This window comes from Rhipicephalus microplus, chromosome 8, assembly GCF_043290135.1.
Source record: "Rhipicephalus microplus isolate Deutch F79 chromosome 8, USDA_Rmic, whole genome shotgun sequence".
In the NCBI taxonomy this organism is placed as follows: domain Eukaryota; kingdom Metazoa; phylum Arthropoda; class Arachnida; order Ixodida; family Ixodidae; genus Rhipicephalus; species Rhipicephalus microplus.
In genome coordinates this window covers 95,509,280-95,536,808 of record NC_134707.1, presented here as the reverse complement: position 1 = coordinate 95,536,808, position 27,529 = coordinate 95,509,280, and the positions used below count along the sequence as shown (strand labels likewise).

The window sequence follows — 27,529 nt, the reverse complement described above, 5'->3', positions numbered from 1 at the left end:
AATGCCTAACTGCATGCATTGGCCATCGTGCAAGAATTGTAGCGTTTACCCTCTATCAGTCGTTTTACTCGAAACTTGAATAATGTTTTATAAGACCACTCAATTATTGGCCAATGCCCCACAGTGGGTTTGATTCACAAGTGAAGGCCAAAAAGAACAAGAACCAGACGCACGAAAAAGAAGCAGAAGAAGAACGAGCCTCCATGATGTCGCAGCGCTCTAGCTCCGATCTTCCCCAGCCAACGTCCACTTTGGCGAACATGGTGAAAGGTTCCACCAAAAGTGTGCCTCCCTCCAACAGTGCGGACATGTGCCGACTGCCGGGCAGTGTGGGTTCCGCCAGTGCGGCGTCGCGGTTCCTCACCACGCCGAGGCTGCAGGACGGCTACATGACGCCATCAGAGACCCAGGTGGAGAGCAGGTCTGCGTTCGGCCACGGACGATTCCAGAAGACGATGCTCCTCTGTGCACAGGTGCGTGCTAACAAATATATTTCACAATGAATTCATAATGTGCTACCATTCTGCAAATCCTGTCTTCCCTAATTTATTTTTTTATTGTTTGGTAGCATTCGCTCCCAATGTGTTTCACGTCCAGATCGGCTGAAATATTTTCCTGGGAATTTTTTTGAGCGAGGTGTTATTTTTGAGTCTGCTTTGCCTGCCCGATCCGTCCAGAATTGCAAAACATTTATAGGCAGGTTAGAGTTGGCGACTCTAGGCAAGTTTTTTTCTATAACATTAAAGTAAATTTGAGTGCAGCCAGATTTTTATATTTTGAAAAACGGCTGCCCCAGCTCACAATCAGGCTATCTACGTACAGTATCTCAAGCGTTAATGTAGAACTGCTGCTTTAAAAGGCAATCAGGCAATCAAGCAAAGGATGTTGGCATGTTTGCGTCCTGCACTGCAATATGATAATTATTAAGTAACGTGATCTTGCCAAAATTCCAACAACTCGTTCGAAAACTGAATTCCGAAGCTGCTTCCGAAGTGAATTCGTTTTCGACAAACATGTCTCTGAAACAAAATTGAGTACATGGGGACAACCAAGAAAAAAAATCACGTGACAAATTACGTAAAGGAATTCCAAAAGTTCCCAGTACGCTATTCTATGTATATATATGAAGCGTGTCCTGCAAACTTTTGACACACACTGTAAAAGTCATAAACAAGGCAAATATTCGAAAACATGGTTGTTTTTTTTCGCATAACTAGAGACTACGGCGCGCATTCTGCGTGGTTCTGGAATCAGCTGAACTCAATAAAGTGTCCCAAACAGCCCTGAGGCCTAAATTAGGTGTGCTGTTGAGCCTGAGACTACAATGAACATATGACTGCGATTTTTAAAAATGGAGCCCTGGTAGCTGAGCTATGCAACGTTGAATATATACTTGTGGCCGTCACTCACTTTTCTAGCTCTCTCCTGCGCATTTCTCTTTTTCTTGGCTCGTCACACCTCCTAAGCGACTGTTCATTTTCGCAATGCAACGAAAAGAACCAAGTGCGCCTACTACTCGCGAGCAGCAAACAGGCTTCTCTTGCTGCTCACATAAGCATGTTATACCAAGCTCTCTTAGGGTTAATAGAAGCACACTGCAAGCTAGGTGTCCACTAGACCACAAATATTAGTAGTACATTTTGTCAAATTGGGAAGCGCCCACTGAGCCAGTGTTCAGCACATTGCAGATAACCAATGTACCACTACACATCTGTAGGCCATTATGGGCACTTCGTTGTTGTTGTGGCTGAGGACGATAAAATATTATGGCGTTGCACCTTTTGCCTGATGGGAAGCTTCACAGGAGACGCTAGTTCAACTGGAGGTGATAACGCATATGTTTAGCAAGCAGTGAAAAAGACAGGTTAAACACGAGAAAGCGCACCGAGTGCGCTTTTCTGTATTTTTCGTGTATTTTTTACTGCTTCGATCACCTGTCTTCTCCACATAAACGCCATAAACGCCAAGCTCAGCTATGCAACAGCAAGGCCGACAGCAAATGGTATGATGTGCTAGTTGCACAATTCAGATTGTATGACGCCTGAGTATTATTTGGCTCGGCTACAAACCTATACACACGAGTCGACGCCATTTCTCGTGCGGCATGACGCCTGTACAGGGTCTTTTTGGAAACCAGTGTGATGCTCTAGCGCACCTCTGCAGTGGAATGCTCTGCTATCAGAAGAAGGCGTGGGCTGAAGTCCCATTCGATCGTAGATATGTTGTTCGCACTTCGCATAATAGAAGTTATGAACACGAACCATGGCAGCAGAGAACGACGTCATTGCTATTTTGATTTAATACCAGATGTCGCATTAAAACAACTATTGCTCATTTGTAACACATCCTGTCCTTAAAATGTAGAAGCATGGAACCGAAGCAGTTTCTTCTTTTCGGTATATCAATGCGAGATAGGCTGGCAAGTGTAGTGGTCGGCGTTCTGAGAGAAATACACGAGGTTAATGGGTATGCTGTCACCGTCGGGTATCAGGCATTTTCTTTAAAAAGGCTCTGTTTTGTATCTTTGACCCTAAGTAATCAGGTATCTAATCGTACCCTGGTGACAATATTGAACGCTCATCCCTACTGATGCAATATTCAATATGTATCAAACTAGCATTACAGAAGAAACATGATACTTCTCAAGTCAGGTGCCCCAGGCACTGCACCAGGTGGCCAGCACTCGTTTTCGAAAAGGGGGAAGTGTGAAATAAAAAAAAATCAGACGCTGCGCACAATCAGTGAGAGTTTGTTCCACTTATCATGCGCCGTCTCTCCGAAGGTGGGTGCTCCATAGAATCAATGAAAACCTTCGTGTGTATACACCAGCAATCATTTCACTTCTGATAAACGCAGCTGGCAACTATGCTCGCCTACTCCTACAGCTTCACACTACTATTCATCGATCTTGAGCCAGTAGAGCACTGGTGCGCGCCTCCACAGCAGTTCGCCACTCTATCCGAGCAGATGTGGAAGGACATCGCCAGCCCACGCGACTCTAACGGGGACTTCAAGCAGTGCGAGCGCTACGAGCCGCTCGATGCGCCAGCTTCGCCCCTAGCAGCATCCACGTCGCAGGCTGGCGCCCCCACGACCCCGAATCTGGAAGCCAGCACCCAGCCACCTATAACAATGGACAGAACCAACTCCAGTGAGGTCCGCTGCGAGAGCTTCGTCTATAAACCTGATACGCCTGGCAGAAACGCCATCGCTCGCTGGAACCTGGTCTGCGACAGGTCGTGGTACGAGGGGCTTCTGAAAGCAGCATACACTGGAGGTGAGCTACAATTTCAATGCGTTGGCTACTTTTGGATGTCCAGATGACGCGGTCGAAATGGGAAAACGTATGAATATTAAATAGGAAATCGTAGATGCCTCACAAGACACCAAAAGTAACCGTCAAGGTACACGGCGTCAACACGAGTGATGTCAAAAGTAGTCATGTGATAAAGCCACGACATAGCGTCATCATGACATCAGATATCACCGCAACCTGACATAATGCCTTCATCTTGACACCACATCAAAACGTTATCGCGTAACTTCGTCGCTTGGTGAAATATAGGCTGCAGGTACCACACAGCCATGCGATGTGCAAAAACATTGCAACGCCTCCAATCGCACAAGTCATGCCGAACCACTTTCGTAGTGATTAGCTTCTGTGGAAGGTGGGTACCGATGTATTACATTGATAAGAAAGCTGTAGACGATGAAAATCATGAATGTGCACTAGAAGTTGTCTTTCACCACTGTATGAGGGGCTGGGTGCTTTGTTTAAAGAATTAGGTCAATAAGCCAGTTGAGCTATTTATCATAATAACCAGGCAGCGCAAACAAAATAGCGATGGTAGAAGCGGGACACAAGAGTGCCTCTTCGCGTACCATTTCATCTGGGTCCCGTTTCTTTTTGCTGCAACGTTAACGAATCAAAATAAATTATTCCTGACGTTCAGCGTTTCAACAACAATGAACAATTTTTAGAGACGCTGTAGTGGAGGGGCCCCGAGAATTTCACCATCTGGCACCTTTTAACATGCACTTAATCATAAGCTCATGGCCCCACCGCGGTGGTCTAGTGGTTATGGCACTAGACTGCTCACCTGAAAGGCGTGGGAACGAGTCCCGGCTGTGGCAGCCACATTTTTGATGGAGGCGAAAAGGGTGTAGACCAGTGTGCTCAGATTTAGGTGCACGTTCAAGAACCCCATGTGGTCGAAATTTTTGGAGCCCTCCACTACGGCGTCTCTCGTAATCTTGTGGTGGTTTTACGACGTTAATCGCTACATATCACTGTATCAACATGAGCCCATGTGCCTGAAGCATTTTCGAATCCAACTGCCAAGGTACTGTAGTGAATCAATACGAGCTACTTTGCCTATTGAGCCTCCTTGCAGTTCATTCAGGTCGAATCCGCCACACATACATAAAGGTCACTGTGATTAAGAACACCCCATCGACAGTGATTTCATTGCTGATTAGTTCGATAGGCGGGAGTTGAAGCGACGTATTGAATGCATAGCTGCACGCCCGGTATTCCGTTTCAAACAGACAATGTTGCTTGGTCGACCAAACTTGTTTGCAATTGAGGTCTGTGCTGGGAAGATTATGCTAAATGCTTTTCAATAGAAATGAATGGAGTAAAAGCAAAAAATCTTCCATTTTTTCTGCGTTGTATGCACGTCACCTCAAAACATGTTAGAGCAAGTATGTGCTCATCGTCTTTTGATTCGCTGCGCACAAAAGTTTTGGAAGCAAAACAAGCTTATGGTAGAACTAATAAATGTCACCGAGCACCGTCCGAGTAAATAGTGATGGCAGTTCCCTATAGTGATCGATTATCGAAGTCATATAAAAAGAGTGAGGAGGGATGCCAACAAAAAAAGAAGGTTCTTCTAAAAGAAGCCTGATATTTTACTGGTTGTGCGGAAGTTTTACCCGGTGCACAGAAAGTCGGCCAGTGTTGAATATTCATTGATTTCCCAATTACTCCTGTTTAAAGTATGAGTTTACCATAGGAGACAAGAAGAGAGCAGAGTGAATTAGAGAACAAACGGAATTTAAGGATATCATAGTTGAAATCAAGACAAGGAAATGGACATGGGCCGAGCATGTAGCGCGTAGACAAGATAACCGCTGGTCAGTAAGGTACCTGGATTCCCAGAGAATGCAAGCGCGTTAGGGGGAGACAGAAGGTTAGGTGGGCAAATGAGGTTAAGAAGTTTGTGGGTATAAATTGGCAGCAGAAATCATTGGACCGAATTAACTGGCGGAAAATGGGAGAAGTCTTTGTCCCGCAAGGGACGCGGTAATGCTGATGATGATTATGACTATGACGATGATGATGATGACGGTATGAGAAGTAATTTTATACGAGTTCACCTTTTTGAACTTCTTCGCCAGCCTAACAGTCGCCATTCTTCATCATGGCCACTGTTCTTCACGAGCCACCACTTTCCCGAGGCCTAAAGGTCACCTGTTTTTTTCAGTTGATTATCAGTCAATTACACTTTTCGTTTTAAACCTGTACACCAATTCTAGTCCGACACGGTAGCCTGGTAGTCGGTGGAACTTGACATGCACCCCACAGCTTATCTGCTCGATTACGTGATCAACAAGGCAGAAACTTCGGGGCTCTTTGATTGGCTGTGAATAAGTGTGTGTACTAGCAACGTTAAAGTATATTGCTTACGAAGGCAAGCATTCCCGATAGCGTAGGGTGCTACGTCTAGTCTTTATTAGCAATGGGTTTTTTATACACTTCGGCACAAATGCGCATATGCTGCCACAATATGCACATCACTGCACGTACAATACTCTTGTGAATGCGTGCCTCTGTATCTGTTTTATTTGACGCTTCTAGTACTCAAATGCAGCCTTTCTTTCATTACTAATCAATAAGTAAATCAGTCACTGCTGTTATTTGAAGTAGTCCATATTTATACTTTTATCTGATAAATTGGTGAAGCGTATGCATTAAAAGGTTGTTATGAATATTCTGGTAGTCAATCAATAATTTCTGCTGGATTTTTCTTGCTTGATTTTGTGAATGAAAAATGAGTTTGGGCAAAAGAAGCATGGTGCTAGTTTAATGAGAGGTGCTGTACGTACTCGCCTTGCGGACTTTTCGTCCAAAGTTATTTTCAGTAAAAAATTAGGTAACTGTTGTCTTAGTGAGACCTTCACCAAAAATAGAGGAGTTCGCACTAGAAGGAAAGGCGAATTTGTATTTTTTTGTTTGCATTTTCATTGCTTGAATGAGTTCTCATATTATAAAAGATGAACACATATAGTGCCACGTAAAGTAACACACTGTGAAGACTCGCATATTTTAAAGTCGTGGTACACATTTCAACATTACAAAGCAAATTTGACATACGTCAATGTTTAGAGAAAGGAGCACTCTATATTTGACAATAGGAGAAAGTACTGTCAGTAATGCTCCTTGCGAAGGGACGCGCAATATTGCAACATGTTGGTCTGAAACAACATGGTGAAAGATCAATTCATCCTAACTTATTTCGTCTTTGCAGCGAGTGTCTTGGCCATACCGTGCGTAGGTCTAGCATCAGACAAGTTCGGCCGCCGCCCTGTACTCCTCTGGGCGTCAAGCTTAGTGGTATTGTCGGGTTTGGCTACCTGCGTGGCGAGCTCCTTCGTGGTCTACGCTCTCCTGCGCTGCTTATCGTTGGCTGCCTGCAGCGCCATAGAAGTGATCTCGTTTATTCTACTCTTCGAAAGCACGCAGCCTAGACCCAGGGCGCCCTACTGTGCCCTAGCCATATGCTGGCCTACTGTACTCGCGCCCATATACGTCGCTGCACTCACCGCCTTGATAAAGGTACTTGTTCCAACGCGATAGGCTTAAAAAGTTTGTTTAGTAGAAATTACAATTCCGTTTAGTATGAATTACAATTGAACCCTCAGCATGCGTATACCGTGTACGCAATAGTCCAACACGCCAAACATTACAACACCCCCACATGCGTTTTTCTTGCGCACCAGCGCTAACAATATGCCCCGCTGCGGTGGTCTAGTGGCCAAAGTACTCGACTGCTGACCCGCAGGTTGCGGGATCGAATCCCGGCTGCAGCGGCGGCGTTTTCGATGGAGGCGAAAATGCCGTAAGCCCGTGTGCTCAGATTTGGGTGCACGTGAAAGAACCCCAGGTGATTCAAATTTCCGGAGCCCTCCACTACGGCGTCTCTCATAATCTTATAGTGATTTTGGGACGTCAGACCCCATATATTTTAACGGGGAAGATTTATTCACTGAGAGCTGGTCTTGCTAACGGCTTAGAGAGCGCACAGTCAAGCAGGCCAACGGGAGAAGCTCGAGAGTTCAACCCACAACAACCACGTTGTCGTCTTTTTCATGCGGGTGCCAGTTCAGCTGTGTCGGGGCGACAGTTCCATACACGTATCATCACCCCGGCCCGTAAGGCACCGTCTCGGTGCCTGTTAAATGAGCGAGTCGGCATTGTGGGGCTTGAGACGAGAAACGTGGACTACTTCCGTTCTGGGTGCCGCAGCTGATGAGTTTGTGGTAGCGGCAATCTCGTAGGTCACAGGTGTGACCGGACGAATGTCTCGGTAGGACCCCGCGTATCGCGATAGTAGTTTCTCGCAGAGGCCAACGCGTCGAGATGGGAGCCACAGGAGAACAAGAGATCCCGCAGAAAAAAAAACGGCATCTCTATGTCGATGGTCATAAAGGGACTTCTGTGCTGTCTGCGACGACGATAACCGAGCGCGCGCTACCACGCGCGCCGTCAGGGCCCGGGTGATGACATCCTGAGCGTATGAAGTGGAGGACGGGTGGTCTGATGAAAGCAGTGTGTCGAAGGGCAGTAAGGAATGACGTCCGAAGAGTAGATAAAAAGGGGAGTAGCCCGCTGTTTCATGAAGTGACGAGTTATACGCGAATGTTACAAACGGAAGGGCTATGTCCCAATCAGTGTGGTCGGTAGATACGTACATGGCAAGCATGTCTGTCAAGGTGCGGTTTAGGCGCTCCGTAAGGCCGTTAGTCTGAGGGTGGTAAGATGTGGTGAAGTTGTGACGGGTAGCACAAGATCGGAGTAGATCATCAACCGCACGAGATAGAAAGCAGCGACCACGGTCTGTGAGCAGGTGAGACGGAGCGCCATGTGGAGAATAATGTCGTACAGCAGGAAGTCGGCAACCTCGGTCGCGCAGCTGCTTGGTAGCGCTCGAGTGATTGCATATCGAGTGGCATAGTAGGTGGCCACTGCAATCCATTCATTTCCAGTTGTAGAAGTGGGAAAGAGACCTAGCAAGTCCAACCCCACTCAATAAAATGGCTCGGCTGGAACTTCAATAGGTTAAAAAAGACCGGCAGGGGGAGTCGTAGGATTCTTTCGGCGCTGGCAGAGGTCGCATGATGCGGCGTAACGGCGAACAGAGCGGTAGAGGCCCTTCCAGAATACTTGTCGTCGAATGCTGTCGTAAGTTCTGGAGACGCCTAGATGTCCAGAAGTCGGAGCGTCGTGGAAGTGTCGGAGAACATCTATTCGCAGGTGATGCGGTATGACGAGTAAAAGTTCCGCGCCGTCGGGGTGTAAGTTGCGGTGGTACAAAACGTTGTCTTGAAGTAGGTATCTGCTAAGAGAAGGGTCAGTATAACGCGATTGAAGATGGTCAATGATGGTGAGCAGCAATGGATCTCAGCGCTGTTCGTCGGCGAGGTTCAGAAAGTCGGTGATTGCTAAAACGCAGGCATCGGCTTCCAAATCAGTGGAGCTAGGTGGATCAACGGGTTGCCGGGATAAGCAGTCAGCATCGCTGTGCAGCTTTCCAGATTTGTAAACAACTGAGAACATGTACTCCAGTAATCGAAGTGCCCATCGGCCGAGTCTTTCTGTAGGGTCCTTAAGCGTCGACAGCCAGCAAAGCGCATGTTGGTCCGTGATGACTGCGAACGGACGTCCGTATAAGTACGGACGGAATTTCGCAATAGCAAACGAGGGCTAAGCATTCCCGCTCAGTGATGGAATAATTTTGTTCCGCTTGCGACAAAAGGCGGCTAGCGTAGGCTATCACACCGTTGGTGCCATTCTGTATCTGAGCGAGTACAACACCAATGCCCTGACCGCTTGCATCGATGCGAAGCTCTGTTCGAGCCATGTGGATCAAAATGAGCCAACACAAGTGGTGATGTCAGGGCGGTAATTAGCGACGTGAAGGAATGTTCTTGGTCCCTTCCCCAAGAAAAGGCCACATTCTTTTTGAGGAGATCCGTGAGGGGCCTAGCAATAACCGCGAAGTTGAAGACAAAGCGGTGGAAGTATGAGCAGAGCCCAATAAAACTGCGAACTTCTTGTGTAGAACGCGGAACCGGGAATTCTCGGACTGAGCGAACTTTGTCAAGGTCGGGTTGAACACCAGTGCCGTCAACAATGTGGCCAAATAGTTTAATCTGCCGGCGTCCAAATGAGCATTTCGACGAGTTCAGTTGGAGACCAGCGCAACGAAAAGTGTCGACAATTGCCGAGAGACGAGACAGGTGGCTTTCGAAGGAGGGCGAGAAAATGATTACATCATTCAGATAGCAAAGGCAGGTCGACCATTTGAAACCGCGAAGAGAGTCCATCAAACGCTCAAAAGTAGCTGGGGCATTGCACAACCCAAAAGGCATGACCTTAAATTGGTAAAGGCCGTCAGATGTGATGAATGCTGTCTTCTCGCGGTCGCGGTCGTCGACCGAAATTTGCCAGTACCCGCATCGAAGGTCGAGGGACGACAAATAGTTGGCGCCGTGGAGGCAGTCGAGCGCATCATCGATTCGGGGTAAAGGATAAACGTCCTTCTTGGTGATCCAATTCAGGTGGCGATAGTCGACGCAAAAGCGCCAGGTGTTGTCCTTCTTTTTAATTAAGCCCACAGGGGATGTCCAAAGACTCGATGAAGGCTCAATGACGTCTTTACTCAACATTTTCTTGACCTCCGTCTGTATGGCGCTCAGCATGTGACTCGCGATAAGGGCGTTTGTGGAGTGGACTGGCGTCGCCGGTGTCGATGCGGTAGGTTACGACACTTGTGCGGCCCAGGGGACGGTCGTCGACGTCAAAGATATCCAGGTAAAAAAATAGAACACCCCGGAGCGCTGCAACTTGGGAAGGTAAGAGGTCGCTGGACATCATTTTGTCAAGGAACGCATTATATTGCGACGTGGTGACAGGTTTCGCCATGGTCTTAGTGTCAGGGGTAAAAGAACAAATCGAACATTCATCAAGGGTGGAAAGATCAGCTAAAGTGATGCCTTGGGAAAGAACTTGGGTCAACGTAGAAAAGTTCAGAACTGGAAGTAGCACCATGTTGTTAGCAACAACCACTATATTATGTGGTAGTGCGATGTGGTGCGTAAGGGTCAACTCAATGAGGGCAGCCACCAGATAGTCTCCATCAGGAACGGACGGGAAGGGCGACAGAGGAATGTGCATAGCAGCCTGGGGTTGTAGCCGTAGAGACTCCACGGATCGTAGCCGAGTGCGACTTGGAGGAGTGAAATCAGTGCACAAAGGCAATTCGAGCCGTAAGATACCGATAGAACAATCGATGAGGGCGGAGTGGGTGGTTGAGAAGTCAATTCCAAGGTTGACGTCGTGTGGGCAAGCATCGAGGACTGTGAAGAGAACGGAATTGTGGTGGCCAGCAACAGTAAGGCGGGCAGTGCACATACCAAGCACCGATGTTCGACTTCCGTTGGCAACTCGAACAGAAGAGAACATAGCCGGTGTGAGAACCTTTTTCAGGCGAGATCAAAGTGTAGAACTCATAACAGATACTTGGGCACCAGTGTCATAGAGCAGTAACGGAGTGGCCATCAACGAACACCCAAGTAAATTGCGTCTTGAATTTGTAGCCGGCTGAGGGTTTTCGTTCCAAGTCGTCAACGCAGCGCCGCCTCCAGGAGCCGCACTCGTCAGTTTCTCGGGGAATGGCCAGAATAAGCCGGTGACGGAAAACGGCGGCGTTGAGGGGAGCGTGACGGCCGACCCTGAGGTGACGGCGAGTGGCTAGACCAGTTTCTTTGGGCGACGACGTCAGCGTAGGACGGTTCGGAGCGTAGAGATAAACGGCGAGCTGAAGCGTCCTGAGTATGGTCATCCGGAAAACCGCGTTGCGAATAGGGTCCACGGTCCTGACGGCGGTCGACATTAGAAAAGCTTGGCCGGAAATACCACCTGTTGCGGCAATGGCGGGAGATGTGCCCAACTCGAGAGCAAGAAAAGCAGATGGGTTGATCATTGTGCGTGCGCCACTCAGATGGATTTCGGTAGCGTGGTGGAAACCGAGGAGTCGCAGCTGCCGCAGCGACAAATGGAGCAGGGTGGTGGTCAGCGTTGTGGACGGGAGTGCTCATGGGCTGCGGTATAAGTCTGGCGGGCTGGGGAACCTGGACGACCAGGTTAGCAAACTCCTGACGTACGACGGCTTGAATAAGCGAGACTGTTGCCCAGTTGTCTTGCGCAGGGGGCTGATAGGAAGCGGGTGCCATGGCTCCCAGCTCCTGGCGAACAATCCTTGCGATATTGGCAGGAGGCGCAAGTGAACGGGGCGCTGCAGAATCCTCACAAGACGAAGTCGCTGCAGTGTTTGGAGTCTCGTGATGTGGTGGGTTATTCGCCTGCTTTTAGCTTGTTCAAATCGTCGGCATTCAGATATGATGGAGTCGACAGTGGCGCAGTTCTTGCACATTAGTATGTTGAAAGCATCATCAGCAATGCCTTTCAACACGTTGCTGATCTTGTCCGCCTCGGACATGTTTTTTTTCAGTCTTCCGACACAGTGCCAGTACGTCTTTAATGTGCGTGACGTAGTACTTCGTCGATGATTGAACACGCGACGCGAGTTCCTGCCTGGCTGCCATCGGACGAGCAACTGACCGACCGAACAAATCGCGAAGCTTTTGCTTGCATGTGTCCCAGCTGGTTAGTTCATCATCCTGCGTCTCATACCGGGCGCGTGCCGTACCCCGTAGGTAGAATAGAATATTTGCCAGCATAAGCGTTTCGTCCCACCTGTAGCGCTTGCTGACGCGCTCGAACAATGCGAGCCATTCTTCGACGTCCGTGCTGTCCGTCCCGGAAAACGTGCCAGGGTCGAGAAGATAGGGGGAATCACAGGTGATGGAGCCGGCGCGGATGGCGAGGCCTGAGTGCCGGTTTCAGGCATCGCGGCTGGACAAAGATGGCATCCACTGCGGAGTTCCTGAGCCGGGTTGTGTAAAGACCCCGCAGCTTCCACCAAAAGAAGTAACGGGGAGGATTTATTCACCGAGAGCTGGTCTTGCTAACGGCTTAGAGAGCGCACAGTCAAGTAGGCCAACGGGAGAAGCTCGAGAGTTCAACCCACAACAACCACGTTGTCGTCTTCCTCATTTGGGTGCCAATTCAGCTGTGTCGGGGCGACAGTTCCATACACGTATCAATATCAATCAAGATCTAACGATACATGTAGACCCCACATTTTATAGATGTGGTGCTTTCGTTTGAGCTTTGCAGCAAGATCTAGCCTGACGCTGTTTAACTGTTGGCGTTATACAGCACCGTCTAATACCCACGTTACACAGGCAAGTTAGCCACAGTTACAACAAACCATAGTTAGTTACTCTCGTGCACGATCGCGTGAAAGAGCAGTTAGCATCAACCACGGTTCGTCAATGTTACACAGAGCCAAATTATTCTCGGTTAAACGGGCTTACACCACCTGGCGTATAATAAAGGGACGCACTAATCAGCAGATCGCCATTCCCTACGCAAATATGTTCCTTATTTCTACCATAATGTTGTTCAAATAATTTTCCCATAGCCTTATAAAGCTTTACGTGGTTCCTGCAGTCCAGGTAATCCGTTTTTCACGCACGCTCACGGATATGTACTCACCGCTCAAGGGTACCGTCAATTATTTGTTCGGTCAACTGCCGAACCGATGTTGCCAAGCACGGTTTCCTGCAATCGTGATATCCGGCATTACCGTGGTTTCCCGTAAACTAAGCGAACAGCGGTTAACGTAACTACCAAAACGTTAACCATGGTTTAGTCGGCCTGTGCAAGACTAGTATACATAATCCTAGACAAGTTCGGCCGAAGCCATGCAGGCTGGAGCAAGCTGGCCGGCGTGGGCGCTTGCGTGTTCTAGCTGCATTAACTGGTGCAGCCCTGAAATTGCCAACACGCCAACTATAAGATAAGTGATGAAGCAACATAAAGGGAAGCAGCGAAAGCATCCTGTTCCGAGACTTCATGCAATGGTATGCTACTCCGTGGCAATTTCAAACTTTTTATTTGTCATTTCTTCTATAGGCTATCTTCTATGAACTTCTATCAACTGTTATGTCTTCTTTCAACTAACTTCTATAACTAAGGTTTTTTATCCTAATTAAAGTGAATACTCACTTTTGTTGTTTCTAGGTAAAGCTACCGTGCATTGCCTTGTTTTAGATTGTAGGAGTTCGCCAATTAAGAGTATAATTACGATGACATTTATATTTTTTGTATTGTAATTTGTTCAAGTGTCTTCTTAATAATTTATGGTTCTATTGACAGTACAATGCATTGTTGCTGATCATGCTGTTTCTCTAACAATATTATTTTCATTACCTTTCTGTGCGCTCACACTTTTAGGTGGCTGTTCATGTGCACAACAGTTTGCTGTAGACTATCCAACTTGTACTTTTCAGGAGTCGTAGCCAGTCAACTTGGCTCTCAGCTTTTTCTTCCACCTTCGCTCATCTTTTTGACTAAAAACAACCGTTATTATTTTATAAATATTTTATATTATTGTAATTATTAATTTTCATAAGGATATTATAATATGCAGAATCTCTCTAGAACTCAATTCTCCAAGCCTTCTATAAATTGTACACCGCAATACATCTTCTTCCACTTGTGTCATATACAAGCAAGAACATGTGTGTTGGCCACACTTTGGTAGCCTATAGCGCAGAAATTTCGCTCATGTTTGTTATTTAACGAAGTTGTTATTGTTATTTTTGATATGTGCGCAGTGAATTTGTGTTTCGGTGACCACAGAGCGCAGATCTGAGGGCTACAAAGTGATTATTTCTTTAAATAAACCAGTTGTTAGATTGGGCCCGTTTGAATTCTTATCTGTGTCCCTGTGATCTTCCGCAAAAACTTCAAGAAGAATATGTTCCAACTAGGTCAAATCGTTGTTTTTCTTGACTATGTATATGTGAACTGGGTTGACATTTTCAATCTGGCAGTGACATCATTTATTGAGTCCAGTAACTGTTCATAAGCATTTAAAATCATGGTTTCTCTGTAAATGACTCTGTATCAAGTTCCAACGCTGCAAATTATCACGATCGCCGTCACTTCACTGCCGACGAAATCATACTGACCTGTTATTTCTTTTCAAACTAGCTCACTGTATGTTATCCTGTTCATTACTTCTTAGTTGTGTAAATTTTCAGATTCCGCTTTTGTTGACCAGAGAAAATTGGCCATTTCATGTGCCCGCCAACTTCTTTCAACACTCTACTGTTCAGACAGCACAAAGTCTCTATAATTTTAACTTTCATGATCTTGGTGCTTTTCACAGTCCACTGTCATAGTTTCCATCTTATCATTGCACTGTTTTAACATTGTTTTTCTCGATGTACGGATTCTTCCCCGTTTCAACTTTCACGAATTTTTCCGCTTATTTATGTATATTGCCCTCAATTTATCACTTCATTTGTTATAATTCTCGCCTAGTCTTTCTATTCTTCTCATTTTCCACTGATTGTTTTGTGTACTCAAATTTTTATTTGACTTTTCTGAAGAGTATTCGTATTGTATTATTTATTTGTAATGTTTTCCATCTTTTCGCGCGCCTGCACTAAAATTACCTGGTTGTTTCAGGGTACGTTAAAAATATTGATTGGCGATGGTTAATTGTATTGCCCCTTAAAGTAATTATAACATTGTACTTCAGAACTGGGTCATGTTCAACCGGATGGTCCTGCTACCGTCGTCGCTCCTGCTGGTCACCACGGGTCTGGTCGAAGAGTCGCCCCACTGGCTCCTCGTGAGCCTGCGCTTCGAAGACGCCGAGCGCGTCGCCGTGTACGCGGCCAGGTTCAACGACGAGGACACTTACCGCGTGCGCAGGCGAATTGACGCCATACGACACGCGGCCACGATCAACAAGCCTGGAGGCCGAGCCGCACCGCTGCTGGAGGCTGCCAAGCGATCGCTGGCCGCGACAGTTGTGTGCGGTGGAATGGCGTACCGAAGCTTCGTCCTGAGCGTAGCCTGGTGAGCTTGCTCGACAACGGGTTATTGACGTGTAAACATTTTACGTTCAGACTAGGTAAAGATGGAAAATTGATTTATTCTTTACTGCAGCCACATTATGCGCATCAGCGTTTTGTGGTATTACGAGCGACAAGAACAAAAAGAGTTCGCTGCTTAGTGCATGTGTATATCACTTCAATTTGCTGCTGTCACATACGCTTATTCGCTTTGCGGCCATACGCACGTGTAAACACAAAAGTGTCTGAATCTCGAATCGAAGAAAAGCTCCCTGACGTCATTGTCGTCTCAGAAGTGACGTGGATAAATTTCAAACGATGAGAAAAAAAAATGGATTCGCGGATTTCGATGACGTCGGAGTCGTAACCATGTGCTTTAGGTCTGCGATGATGGGTGGCGGATGATCAGCCGGCTCAGCTACCGATGCACATTCACGAGGCTTCATACTCATAAACGCGTTTTTTTTTTTACATCGAAAGCTGTTATGAGATCACAAGGGTCACGTGCACATTAGTTGTCCGCCACCGCTGCTGCCACTGCTGACGTCGCCACTGGTGCCCGTAACAACTATCGCGCGAAATTAGAAATTGGACCTACAGAATAAAAACGCCAAGCTCACGATGGGATTCGATGAATGTCATTGCAGTGTTCCCTGCATGTCAGTCCAGTGTTCTACCACTGAGAGATGCTGATGGTAAAACTTCATTGCAAACAGCCACTAGGCATATAAAATTGCACAAAATTCTTTGCAAGTGTGCAAGAGGTACCGCACTTTTCTGAAGAATTACGAAGGATTGCATTGTAAATACGTTTCTACAAAACTAAATTTACGATGATCTATAACATCGTGCGTACCATGAAAGTGCTATTGTAGCAGCTACCCAAAAATTGTTTTAAAAAGGCTCAGAAAGGCCGCTCTTCCAGTTTTCGCTGCGATTGTGCTGCGCGTTGCGCGCAGGCCTGGCGGCTTTTTAAAGACGATAGTCTTTCTTGGGGACCTTCGACGCAAAAATTTTGGTCTGGCTGTCTATCTGTTTGTACATTTGTCTGTTTATCTACTCTTAACAGCATCGGGTATTTGACGCGGCCAACCCCATCCATGGCGCCCACCTATGTTGCTCAAGAAGCAAGCATACTTGTGTAATTGTCGTATAAAAAGCAATTATTGCGCGTGTCTGAGACACCATATCAACACGTATATATTCTGCATGTGTGCTTTTTACCAGAAAAGGCATACATGAGTAATTTTAAGGACCGCAGCGCTTATCACCCTGCGCCGACCATCCAATGCTTGCACGGAACGGTGAGTGTTTCCAGCGCTTTGCTAAAACGAGACGGTGGTGGCACCTACCCGTCGCCTTGAGTTCTACACTATATCATCTCTGAGGTGGGGGCGCACACCCTTCTCAGAGCCACGCACTTTGTTTAAAAAAAAATGCCAGATGGCACTCATGTCTCACGTGTGACGTGACTTGATGCGCTCGTTCGCCTCCGCTGCACGCTCGAGGCAGTCTAACGCAGCGCCTCTAGAATACCATTCATAAATTTTCCTAAACAGAACATCGAATAAATGTTTTGTTCACTCTCTCCACACGCAAGACTATTGTCTTTCGACGACATGTGCAGAGTAAATACAGATACGGTGCCAATTTTTTTTCGTGCTTCTCTATATCTCTCCGCTCGCACATCTCATTCCTCTCACAGTATTCTTGGCTGGTCGGTTTGGTTTCGTCGTCCGGCAGCGAGGATTTGAACTTGTGCATCATTACGCTAAAGAGCGGCAGTTTCGCTTGGATAGATTCAAGGCAGCGCCGGCTTTCCGTATAATATCGTAAGAAGTTGTATGGTTGGAGCATACTTTGTGGTTCGGTTCGGCGACCACGCACGAAGTGCTTTGCATTTCACCTCTTGTGAACGTGCCGCCTCGTTAATGTGACATCTTGTCACCGAATAGCGCAGCTCATACATGCACCAACGGTATTTCTCAGTAGGCTACTTCATCGAATTTTTTGAGCCGCTATGTAAGCCATTTTGTGTGGCCCACTCGTTTTTGCTATTGGCATCAACTAGAAGCTATGAAAGAGCAAGATATGTTGTACTGTAGATGAATTGAACAATCTGCATAATAAATATGTCTTCAATTAACTGCAGTTTGCAGTGTACTGATACATAAGTCCACTTTTCTGAAGGCACTACACCGTTCGACGAGTCGAGCGACGTTTTGCTTCCTGCGAGCAGTGTGAAGTGCAGAATTTTTCTGTGCTCAAATTGGACATAACTAAACTGAATGTGCAAAATGCACTATATTCTTAGCCTGAAATATTATTCTGTTTGTGCCAAATGCAAACATTTTTTACTTCATGTAAAGGAATATTTATCTTTCAACTTAATTGGGATGAGACACTAGAACACCGGGTAAACTTAAGAATTATGTTACTATTCTTCTAGCGATAGAAGATTGAGCGCCTTCAGGCAACATGGTAGCGAATCAACACACTTACGTTCAGTTCTCAGAGTTGGTGTCTGAAAGGACTAAAGTTATTTAGTGGACTAACGAAACTGTTCTAAAAAAGGTCGTAATGCGATCACGCCGTAGACAGGTGAACGCCGCTCCTCGAGCACTTTGCTGCAGTGACAGATCTGTAACACCTTGGAGCATTCACGGCTCAAGCTGCCACTTAATCCTCGCTTTTCTGAGGCGCTGTGTGGTATATAGATGAGCACAAGCGCAGGTAATCTATTAGCTGACAGCGCACGCCTTTGTGTTTATTGCCTCAAATACCGACACTTTGAGTTTGTTCGTAACGAGGTGGAGTGCCTATTGTGCATGCGTTGATGTAGTCATTGAACGGCACCCACGACAAGCTTTGCCTGAGTGTATGTTCTCATAAATTACCACAAAGATAAAATTATGACGATGGACGTTCATCTTCGAGATACATATTTGCCTTTAGGCATTTGAGTGGCTGCTTTTGTGTCATATGTTGCCATAACAGCCAAAAAATGGACATTGTGCAAGCTCTCCATTATCAAAGTGCGCATAAACATCAACTACTCATCAGAAGACATGGTGCACTTTCGTGTTACGAGAATCCCTATGACGGAGGGATCAGTGCCATTTTTTTTCGCATGTCGCAAGTGCGGCGTTTCATGATGCTTGCATTTCACATGTGCCTTTCACAAGCGCTCGTGAGGTAAGGCGGTCCTTAAGAAGCAAAAGAGAGCTTTGGTTGCTTGGAACCTATGCGATACCATCGTCGTTGTTTCAAGCAGAGACAGACAAATGGAGAGCAAAGGCTCGAAGGTCAACCAAGCTTGGCTTGGTTGGGACGGGAAAAAGGGGGAATAATAGAAGCCATTGAGGTAGATAAAATGAACATGAGTAATACAGATATGAATAAATATTCAGCTCGCGATTACGCCAACATGTTCTCACGCTGCTCTTTCACAAGCGCTCGTGACATCCGATGTAGGGGCCCTACAACACCTTTTGAGCATGGTCAGAAAACGCTGCCGATCGGTAGTAGGGGCTCCCGACAAAACGCGATCCAAATATTATAGCACAGCACGCGGCCACAATAAATTATCAAAGTGAGCTACAAATAGCTTTTTTTTTCTCTCGACAAATCACGGAATGTGCCCAAAAGTCAGACGTGAAGTAAATTACCCATCTCTCAGTCGTTGGCTGATTTGAACATGGCTCGCTCGCTTGTTACAGAGACCGCCAAGGGAGGTCACTACGTGTCCGCGCGTGCGCGCGCGATGACACTGACTGGCCCAATCGTCCACTTTGATCACACTGAAAAAGCACCGCATTCGAAAAAAAAAAATAAAATGTGCTCAACGTCACGAGGCGCATGTGACATTTTCTGTGGCCCCACCGCCACCCTCCCTGCTTATCTTCGAGCGCTTTCGTCGGGACGAAAAAAGAGAGAATGCAATAGCACCGTGCATGCAACAAGCTTTTGTCCCTCCACTCGCACTGGACAGATTTTTTAAATTATTTGTGGCTCTGAATTCGTGAGGCAATAAGCTTTTTCGGTGAATTTATTCCATGGTTACTTGAAAAAGCGTCTCAGGGCCCCTTTAAGCAGCACACGAGATGCTTCGGTCACTTTGCACGTATGCCAAACCATCTACCAAGGTCTCGGTACCTTCTTTTTTGTAAGTTGTCGTGAATCCAGGTGACCGAGCTTGACTTCGATAGAACGTCTTTAAGATTGGCCACTTGAACAGTCGCATAAAATGTGCTCTAGTGTCTCCTCGCAGTTGTAAATGTTGCATGGCCGCACTGCTGGCCATTTCAATGGAACACGAATACGCAGTTCTAAATGTCACGCGCAACCACATGCGACACAGCATTTTTATCACGTCGTGAGTGCCCGGGCGAGAAACGAAGTTGAGAATTTAGGACGAATACAGGCGCGCGTTGGAGAAACCCTGCCTACTCCATTGTAGAAACTTGGTACGGCGAGCAAGTGACTTTAATTGCCGCGCTGCATCCGTCTCCAAGATTAGTATAAGCATGCGCAGGTCTTGGTTATGAGCCAAATGAGCAGCTTTATCAGCGTGGTCATTGCCGAGAATTCCGAAATGACTCGGCAGCCATTGAAATAAAATATTGTGTCCTGCCTCGAGCGCTTGGTGGTAGTCCTGCCCTATATGATACACTGATTGTTCGTGTAATCCATGCCGTAAAGTAAACGGTAGTGTCTCTATGGTGGACCACGAGTCGCAAATATGCCCTCATGCCACAAGCAGAAGTTGACACAAACGAGTCAGCACTAATTCACCATATTATTGGCGCTTTTCCTTTCAAATTGAACAAAAGGTACGCGTGACCCAGGTTCACGTTGTTCCTCGTGTACTACGGCGGACTGGCGACCGACAACAAAACGGTGAGCCGCGACTACGAGCTCGCCAAGTGGGTCGTGGTGATCGGAAACGCGCCAGCCATGGCGGTCGCCTACTTCCTGGTCAAGCACTACGACCACCTGTCCGCCATCATTCGCCTCATGTCTACGGTGGCTATGGCTCTCGCCTTTCACGCTGCGCTCGTGGCCTTTGGGCTGTCGTTGCCACTCACTGTGCTCATCATGTGGGTGAAGCTCCTCCTGAACATTACCTACGTCGTGTTCTCCGTGGAAACCGTCTAGATGTTCCCGACAGAGGTGCGAAATATTTCATTCTCTGTTCACGCTTCGAAAGTTGTGGCGACGTTCTCTCGGTGACGTAATTGTTGTTCACAGCAGAACTAGGCTGCGACTGGACGGAACAGGAATAAAACTTCTCCTAAGCTTTTTCCGACATTTAATTTCTGTGACATGGAGAAAATGCATAACTTCGGCTCAAACGTTTTTCACTGTCCAGAGAGGAATGTAGCAAAATAAGATTCCTATTCAGCTGCAGTTCTTTTTCAACTTGAATGCTTTATGTCGCATCAGTAAGGCTAGATATTTACTTTAGCTATACTCCGCTATGTTTCTTCTGAGACTTGGTCTTTGTAGGCACTGAATTGTTAGTATTGCTTCTTCGCAATTATGATGACTGCGATTGATGAACTCTCTTGCATTATTGTACACTGAGATTATGTTTGTCGTCAGTGACTGGCAGCAAATGAAAGGAACAGTCTGTTTGCTGCTCTTATTTGATGACCTTGTAAATGATATGTAATTTAATCACAATGGTGCTTCGTCCTGAAACCAATGTATTCTTTTTACAAAACTGGTCAGTGATCGAAACTGTTGAATTTGTCTAGCTATGCAAAAAAATGTACTATAAAAAATTATTCCACAGATTTTTGTGTGAAAATACACTCACTTGATGCATGTGCTTGCCTATTCTTTGTGTAGTTTTGTGTCACAATTTAAGGAATAACAGCATGCAAAAGGTACGAAATAAAACCATATCCCACTAACTGGGATATAGTCAACACCATATCCCACTAATTAGAACTATGTGCAGATGCGAAGCAGTGGGCGCTAACGCTTACACTAGCTGCGTTGTTGACGTTGGCGCTCACCGTGGCGTTGCACAGGAGAGAAAACTTGGGAGGCGCAAATTATGCCGGTTAATAATTATAGACCGGCGTTTCCTGCTAGAACATGCCAAATGCTGCTAATGGGCACTGAGAGACAAAATTCTCGAATGGAACATGATGACGCGCAGTCTGCTTTTAGCGATCACACAGGCTGTGAGTTTCTATTGTTCAACGCACAGGAGAAATCTCTCAATGGCGTTACCATGTAGGCCAAGATCCAGGGCCTGTATATACGGGGTAGCCGTGAACGGCTGTGTAGCGTGAGCAGTTGGGTTCTTTTTTTTTTTTTCAATCAAGAAGCTCGCTAGCAGACGCTGCCTGCGTCGACATTTCGAGAAAAGAGCGGAGAGTGTGGGAAAGGAGAGAGGGGACGCGCATGTGCAATGGGTGTGTGGGCATGATGAGGAGCGAGGTCCAGAGGAGAGAGAGAGGGTGGTGGTAGTGGTTAGAAGATGAGAAAGACACCTAATTTCTGCAACCCGGTCAGGAGCACGGCGCAGTGCCTGGAGAGAGGGGACGAGCAGGCGTAGACACGTAAGCTATGTTGCCTGGGAGGAAGAGCACAGGATAGAAGAGGGGGACGCGCATGCGCAATGGGGTAGTAAGTGCTGCTGCGAGAGATGGCTAGAGGAAAGATAGGCGGAGCGAGTGTTGGCTGGCAGATGCCTTTTCCGTCGACGTTGCGGGGCGAGAGAGGAGAAGAGAATAGAAGAGAGAGGGGAGGTGCACACAAGCGCTGTAAAGGCGCTCACGCTGGACACCGTATTGAGCTCAACCATAAGATGCTTTGCATCAAAAAAATATGTGCATGTTTTTATACTGCCTCATAACTACCTTGAAGTGTTGTCTACTATAAACCTCAGAGGCCCCTCTGGAAACACAGACACGCTCCTTATTTTAATTTCCTACTGAGCCCACCAAAATTAAAACGTCGAGATTAGACGAACCAACAGTTTCTTGCATTTTTTTACATTTTTCATATTTTATCTTTGCATGAAATATCATTGTCTTCATTTTCATTAATTTTTCAGTATCAGGATTTGCATTGTTTACCTGTTCCATTTATGAAGCTCTGAATGACTTTAGATCTCGTATAATGTACATTTTTTAAACACGTTAATTAATTTTTGTATCGGCTAGTTGGATATACCACTGAGCCCACCAAAATTAAAACTTTGAGATAACGATATTAATCAATGGGTTGTTTTTACTACTCACATGACCTTCTTTTTACATTATATTAAAGTATAAAATTTGATTGTCCTAATTTTCATACTTTTTTCAGGGTAAAGAATTGTTTACTGGTCCGCTTTAAAAAGCACTGAGAGAGTTCGGATCTTATATATTGTATGTTTTCTGAACACGTTATGTATTTTTCAGATTGAGTAGTTGAATGTACCGTTCAGCCCACCAAAATTAAAGCGGCATGAATATAGCAGCATGAATCAATAGGTTTTTTTTACCATTCGCAAAACCTTTTCTTAAGTTTTACTTTATTCTAAAATTTCAGTGTCTTTGTTTTGATGTTTTTTCATCGTCAAGTTTAGCTGTCCGCCTTATGAAGTTGTGAGGAAATTTTATATTGTATGCTGTACATTTTCTAAACACGTTAAATAATTTTTTGTTGACTAGTTGAATACACCACCTTTACAACCTTGCAACATTCTATGCTCACTTCTCTCTGTAGACGCCATTGCCCTCCGAAGCTGCAAGTGACAGATTTTCGCCTAGGGAGGACCCAGCATGCATTTTTAGTAGAGTGGATACGATTTGATTTTACTATCTTTTCTTCCTTATCAGAGATAAATGTGGAGTATTATTGACATTTTATGGCTACCGACTACGTTAAATTGGCGTTTTAGTAAACCAAGGCGTCAGAGCAATATTCAATGTGCGTGTTCTGAGGAAGTAGAAAAAAAACATATTTGGCGTATTGGCCAAGAATGTCTCTGCGCTTTATTTATTTATCTATTTATTTATTTATTTATTTATCTACATTGCCATTGTGCATTGCTTAGGGGGAAGTTAATATGGGTGTTAACACCCTACAGTTAGCAAAAGATGCATTAGCTACAGCAATGCCCAATATACTTCACATAGTATACCTAGAAATATATTGTATACCACAAACTGTTGACATTCAAACGATACATTATGAACTTCACAACGCTTCTAGATGAAAAAAACGTTGCTGTGGACTATAGTGAACAAATTCACTATACTGTGGACCGTAATATTGCCTTAATTCTAGGACGTTTTCGGGGTATGAAAAACCGCTTCATATGCGCAGTTTTGTACATTTTCTACGCATATGTGCCAGATGCGCAGTGTGGGCTTCGCTGGCGCCTACATGTGGGGTCGACTGGGTGCGACTTCTGCCAACGCGGTTAAGGACCTCGAGAACCAGCTGAACGGAAGTGCGAAGGCCCTCCCGGTTGCCCTCTGCGCTTTCTGTTTGTCCCTGTCATCGCTGATGCTAGTGACGCTGAGCAACGAGGAGGCGCCTGACGCGGCAGTGATGGCACTCATGTGGAACGACGAGAGGCAGAAAGAACCGAAACACTGACGCAGTCGCGTACCTCCTTGGCGAGGATTATTGGCATATTTGGCACACGCGGGCTCATGTAGCACTTGCAACTTTGAGTGCCTGTGAACTGTCTGTGTTTTAAGTATATGTTAGCTATTATTCTGCCACTTTAAATAACGTCTAATCGACACCACTCTGCCTAATCATGTATTATTTTGCCGTGATAAGCGGCCAATTGCAGTTCATTTGTTCGTATTTTAAAAGCATCTCGTCATCGCTTTTTCACGTTTGTATACACTTTTTGTTTCCCTTCGATGCAATAAATCACTGCATTCTTATTAACAGTGGCTTTCTGTGAAATCGCAGCAAATACGTGTCGACTCATTGATTCTGGATGTGTGCTGCCTAATATTTTTACGTGATTTTCATACATTGCACAAAGTAAATGTTCAAACCAAGTAGCATTGAAGTACCACACACAGGATATATGTGTCGATTCATGGATGCTGGAAGTGCGCTGTTTAATATTACTATGCAATTTCTAGAGACTGCACCAAAACAAGTATTCAAACCAAATAGCGTTGAAGTAACAAAGTTTATTTAAAAGTGAGATTTATAATGAACACCTCCGAAAGGTGAAACCTCATAAAGACGGAAGACGGAAACCTCATAAACGCGGCAACCGTCCGAACAAGCCATGTCCACGAAGCCGAGGAAATGGCGATCGTGCTAGCCTTGCAAAGCTGCCAAGCCTACTCCACAATATACACAGACTCTAAGACAGCGGCACGAACGTTCGCGGCTGGCCTAGTAGCTAGAAGCACTGGAAAACTCACCGTCAACGCAATAAGAGAGTACGAGAGCAAAGAAACCCTTGTTATGGAAGAGAAAGGTCAAATCTACGTATCCTGGTTCCCAGCCCACATGGGACAGTTACCGGGACTCGACCACTGCAATCCCAACGAAGAGGTCAACCGCCTGGCGCGTGAGCTCACACGCCGCGCCGCGAACAACGACCCCTCGATGAGTGAGCGGTACGAGAATCTCGGCAGCCAGGACAAAGCACTCACATACCACGAGACCACTTCACATTACCGGGGACAAAGACGTGCCTTCCCAGCACCGCACCCAAAACTTAACAAAGCACAAGCTCTAACTCTCAGAAGATTGCAAGCACGTACGTACATAACACCATCCACCTTACACAGAGCCAACCCCGACACACCACCCAATGCTCCCTTTGCAACCATCCCTATTACAATTTTGAACACATGCTCTGGCTGTTCCCTACCCATAGCGCAGCACAACTGAATACCCAAGAGGCTTGGCAGGAAGCCCTCAAGAGCAATCAATACAAGAGGCAACTACAGGCGGTCCAGAGGGCCCGGGACATCGCTACAAGCCTTCTGCTGCCAGCGCCATCCTGGGTGGAGCCTCCAGGTTGAACTAAGGGTCGGAATGGCCCTTTCTCGGCCTCCTCAGGATATGTTTAAATAAAGTCAATCTCTCTCTCTCTCCGAAAGGTGAATTTCGATTATTGCTGAAGGCGCTTTCATATAGCTAATCCTTAGTGTAAATGAAAGTATACTAGCGTGTGTGTTACAATTCGCTAGTGATAGATGCCAGAATTTCAGTTGGTAAAATTTTAATGGTCCGGGTGGAAATTCTTTTCTTATGAGCAAGTGCATGTACACATACCACAGTCTGGTTACGTCAAACGCGCGTTCCTTGAAATGTCTCAAGATTGGCATCTATCTGCTCGCGCGGCTCCTCTGAAAGAATGATCTGTTCGCAAGAAATATTGTGGCGTTCGTTTCGCAGAAATTTTGGTGTCGGCATCGTAGGTTGTGAGCGATTGATTGATATGTGGGATTTAACGTCCCAAAACCACCACATGATTATGTGACACGCCTTGTGGAGGGGTCCAGAAATTTCCGCCACCTGGGGTTCTGTGACGTGCCCCCAAATATAGGCACACGGGCCTACAGCATTTTCGCCTCCATCAAAAATGCAGCCGCCGTCATCGGGATTCGTTTCGGTGACCTGCGGGTGAGCAGCCAAGTACCTTAGTCACTAGACCTCCATGGCGAGGCGTAGGTTGTGAGCGAAAATTCGTCTCATGCTTGAGCGGAAAACCACTAAATATTGAAATGAAATAAAAACATTTGGTCTGAGTGAGCATCGAACCCAAGTAGTTTGCGTGGCAAGCAGGTGTTCTACCTGACAGCCTTGAGCCTGCCTCAAAATAGTGAAAATGAGTTACTCTATTTCGAAATGCAGTACAAATAGATTTCATGTTTTACAAACACACGCGACATGTACATGCTTCACTATGCAACATGTAATTTCGCAGTAATACAATGCGATCGGGAGTCGCAGCATGTATATCATGCTCTCAAGGTTTAAAACGGGCCACCCTTTGCATAAGGCACACATGTTACTGCGCATTTCCTCTTGAGGCCCCGTAGTGGGTGCAAAGCAAGTTCCTAAAGATTTTACGCTACCAGTTACACAGAATGTTGCCACATGCAAAAGCTTCGCTGACACAAGCTACTTTGAATTCTATATACACTAGGGCCAGCATATCGCTATCGCATTCTACTCCTGAAGGCAAAGCTTATAGTGCTCTATTTTATTTAGCGCTTCGACGCCTAATTTTGAAATCGAAATTTATGCCATTGTGGGTTTTAGCCAATTTTTAGGACCAAATTTTTTTGTGGCAGGGCCAACCATTGCTACAGTGTTGTATTTCTGCCACGAATATCACGTAAACTATAGGCTAACAGGTGACCAAAAAAACTGAGAAGACGATTCTAGCGTTCGGAGCTAAACGACTGAGTCCTAGTTGCTTTACGCGTTGTGCGAGACGACTAGGCCACAAAAATCACGTACTTCAAAACACTGACGGTGCCCTATTTATATACACTATTTGCCGTAGGCCACACTCCGAGCTCTGGTGCTTCAGATTTTTTTCGTCATGATTAGCGAGGTCGTGCGACAAGTCAATGCCACTTAGATAATTTCAGGCCTTCTCACTGTATCTGCCATGGCCTCTGACGTCACTTCGTCTAGACTGGTTTGTTTCTCTCAAAACACGCCTCGACAGGCATGAATTGTCAAGTCTGACGAACGTTTTCGTGGCGTGCTGGTGTGCTTGTTGGCGACTCGAGAAGAACGTGTTTTTCTGTGTCCGTAAACTTAAGCGTGGATATGTGATGCGCTTCGTGCACTGGATATTCACAATCGGTACGGGTGCAAATCTGAACAATTCGGCGATGATGTGTGGCAAATTGTTGTGGCAAAAGAACCGAAGTGGCGAGTGTTCTTGTTTCCTAACAAGAACCGAGGAACAAAGTTGGGGCGTGTCGTTCGTCAAGCTTGCGTCGACATTCGTTTTCTTCGTCACCCGATGGTTCGTCTGCTCGTACTACGTATTCCCAAGTCGTGCCAACAGCTCCATCTCTACCATCAGGTGGTCGAAATTTCCGGAGCCCTCCACTACGGCGTCTCTCATAATCATATGGTGGTTTTGGGACGTTAAAACCCCACATATCAATCAATCTATCTCTACCATGTTCTGTTCTTGCTCTAAAATATTGGTATCATGGGTGCTTCCGACTTGTTGGCGTAAGCCGTGGCATTACTTAATAAACGCGCGTGGCAGTACCTTTTCAGAACAGGC

General features: G+C 46.1%; 1 protein-coding gene across 1 annotated transcript; it reads left to right on the top strand.

The window, feature by feature from the left end:
- LOC142768323 (uncharacterized) lies at positions 1-24,132 on the top strand. The gene is made up of 6 exons (XM_075870292.1): positions 1-473; positions 2,857-3,277; positions 12,860-12,864; positions 14,961-15,283; positions 20,127-20,451; positions 23,641-24,132. The coding sequence occupies exons 1-5, from the start codon at positions 114-116 to the stop codon at positions 20,434-20,436; spliced, it is 1,419 nt and encodes a 472-aa protein (XP_075726407.1). The 5' UTR covers positions 1-113; the 3' UTR covers positions 20,437-20,451; positions 23,641-24,132.
- The last annotated feature ends 3,397 nt before the right edge of the window (positions 24,133-27,529 follow it).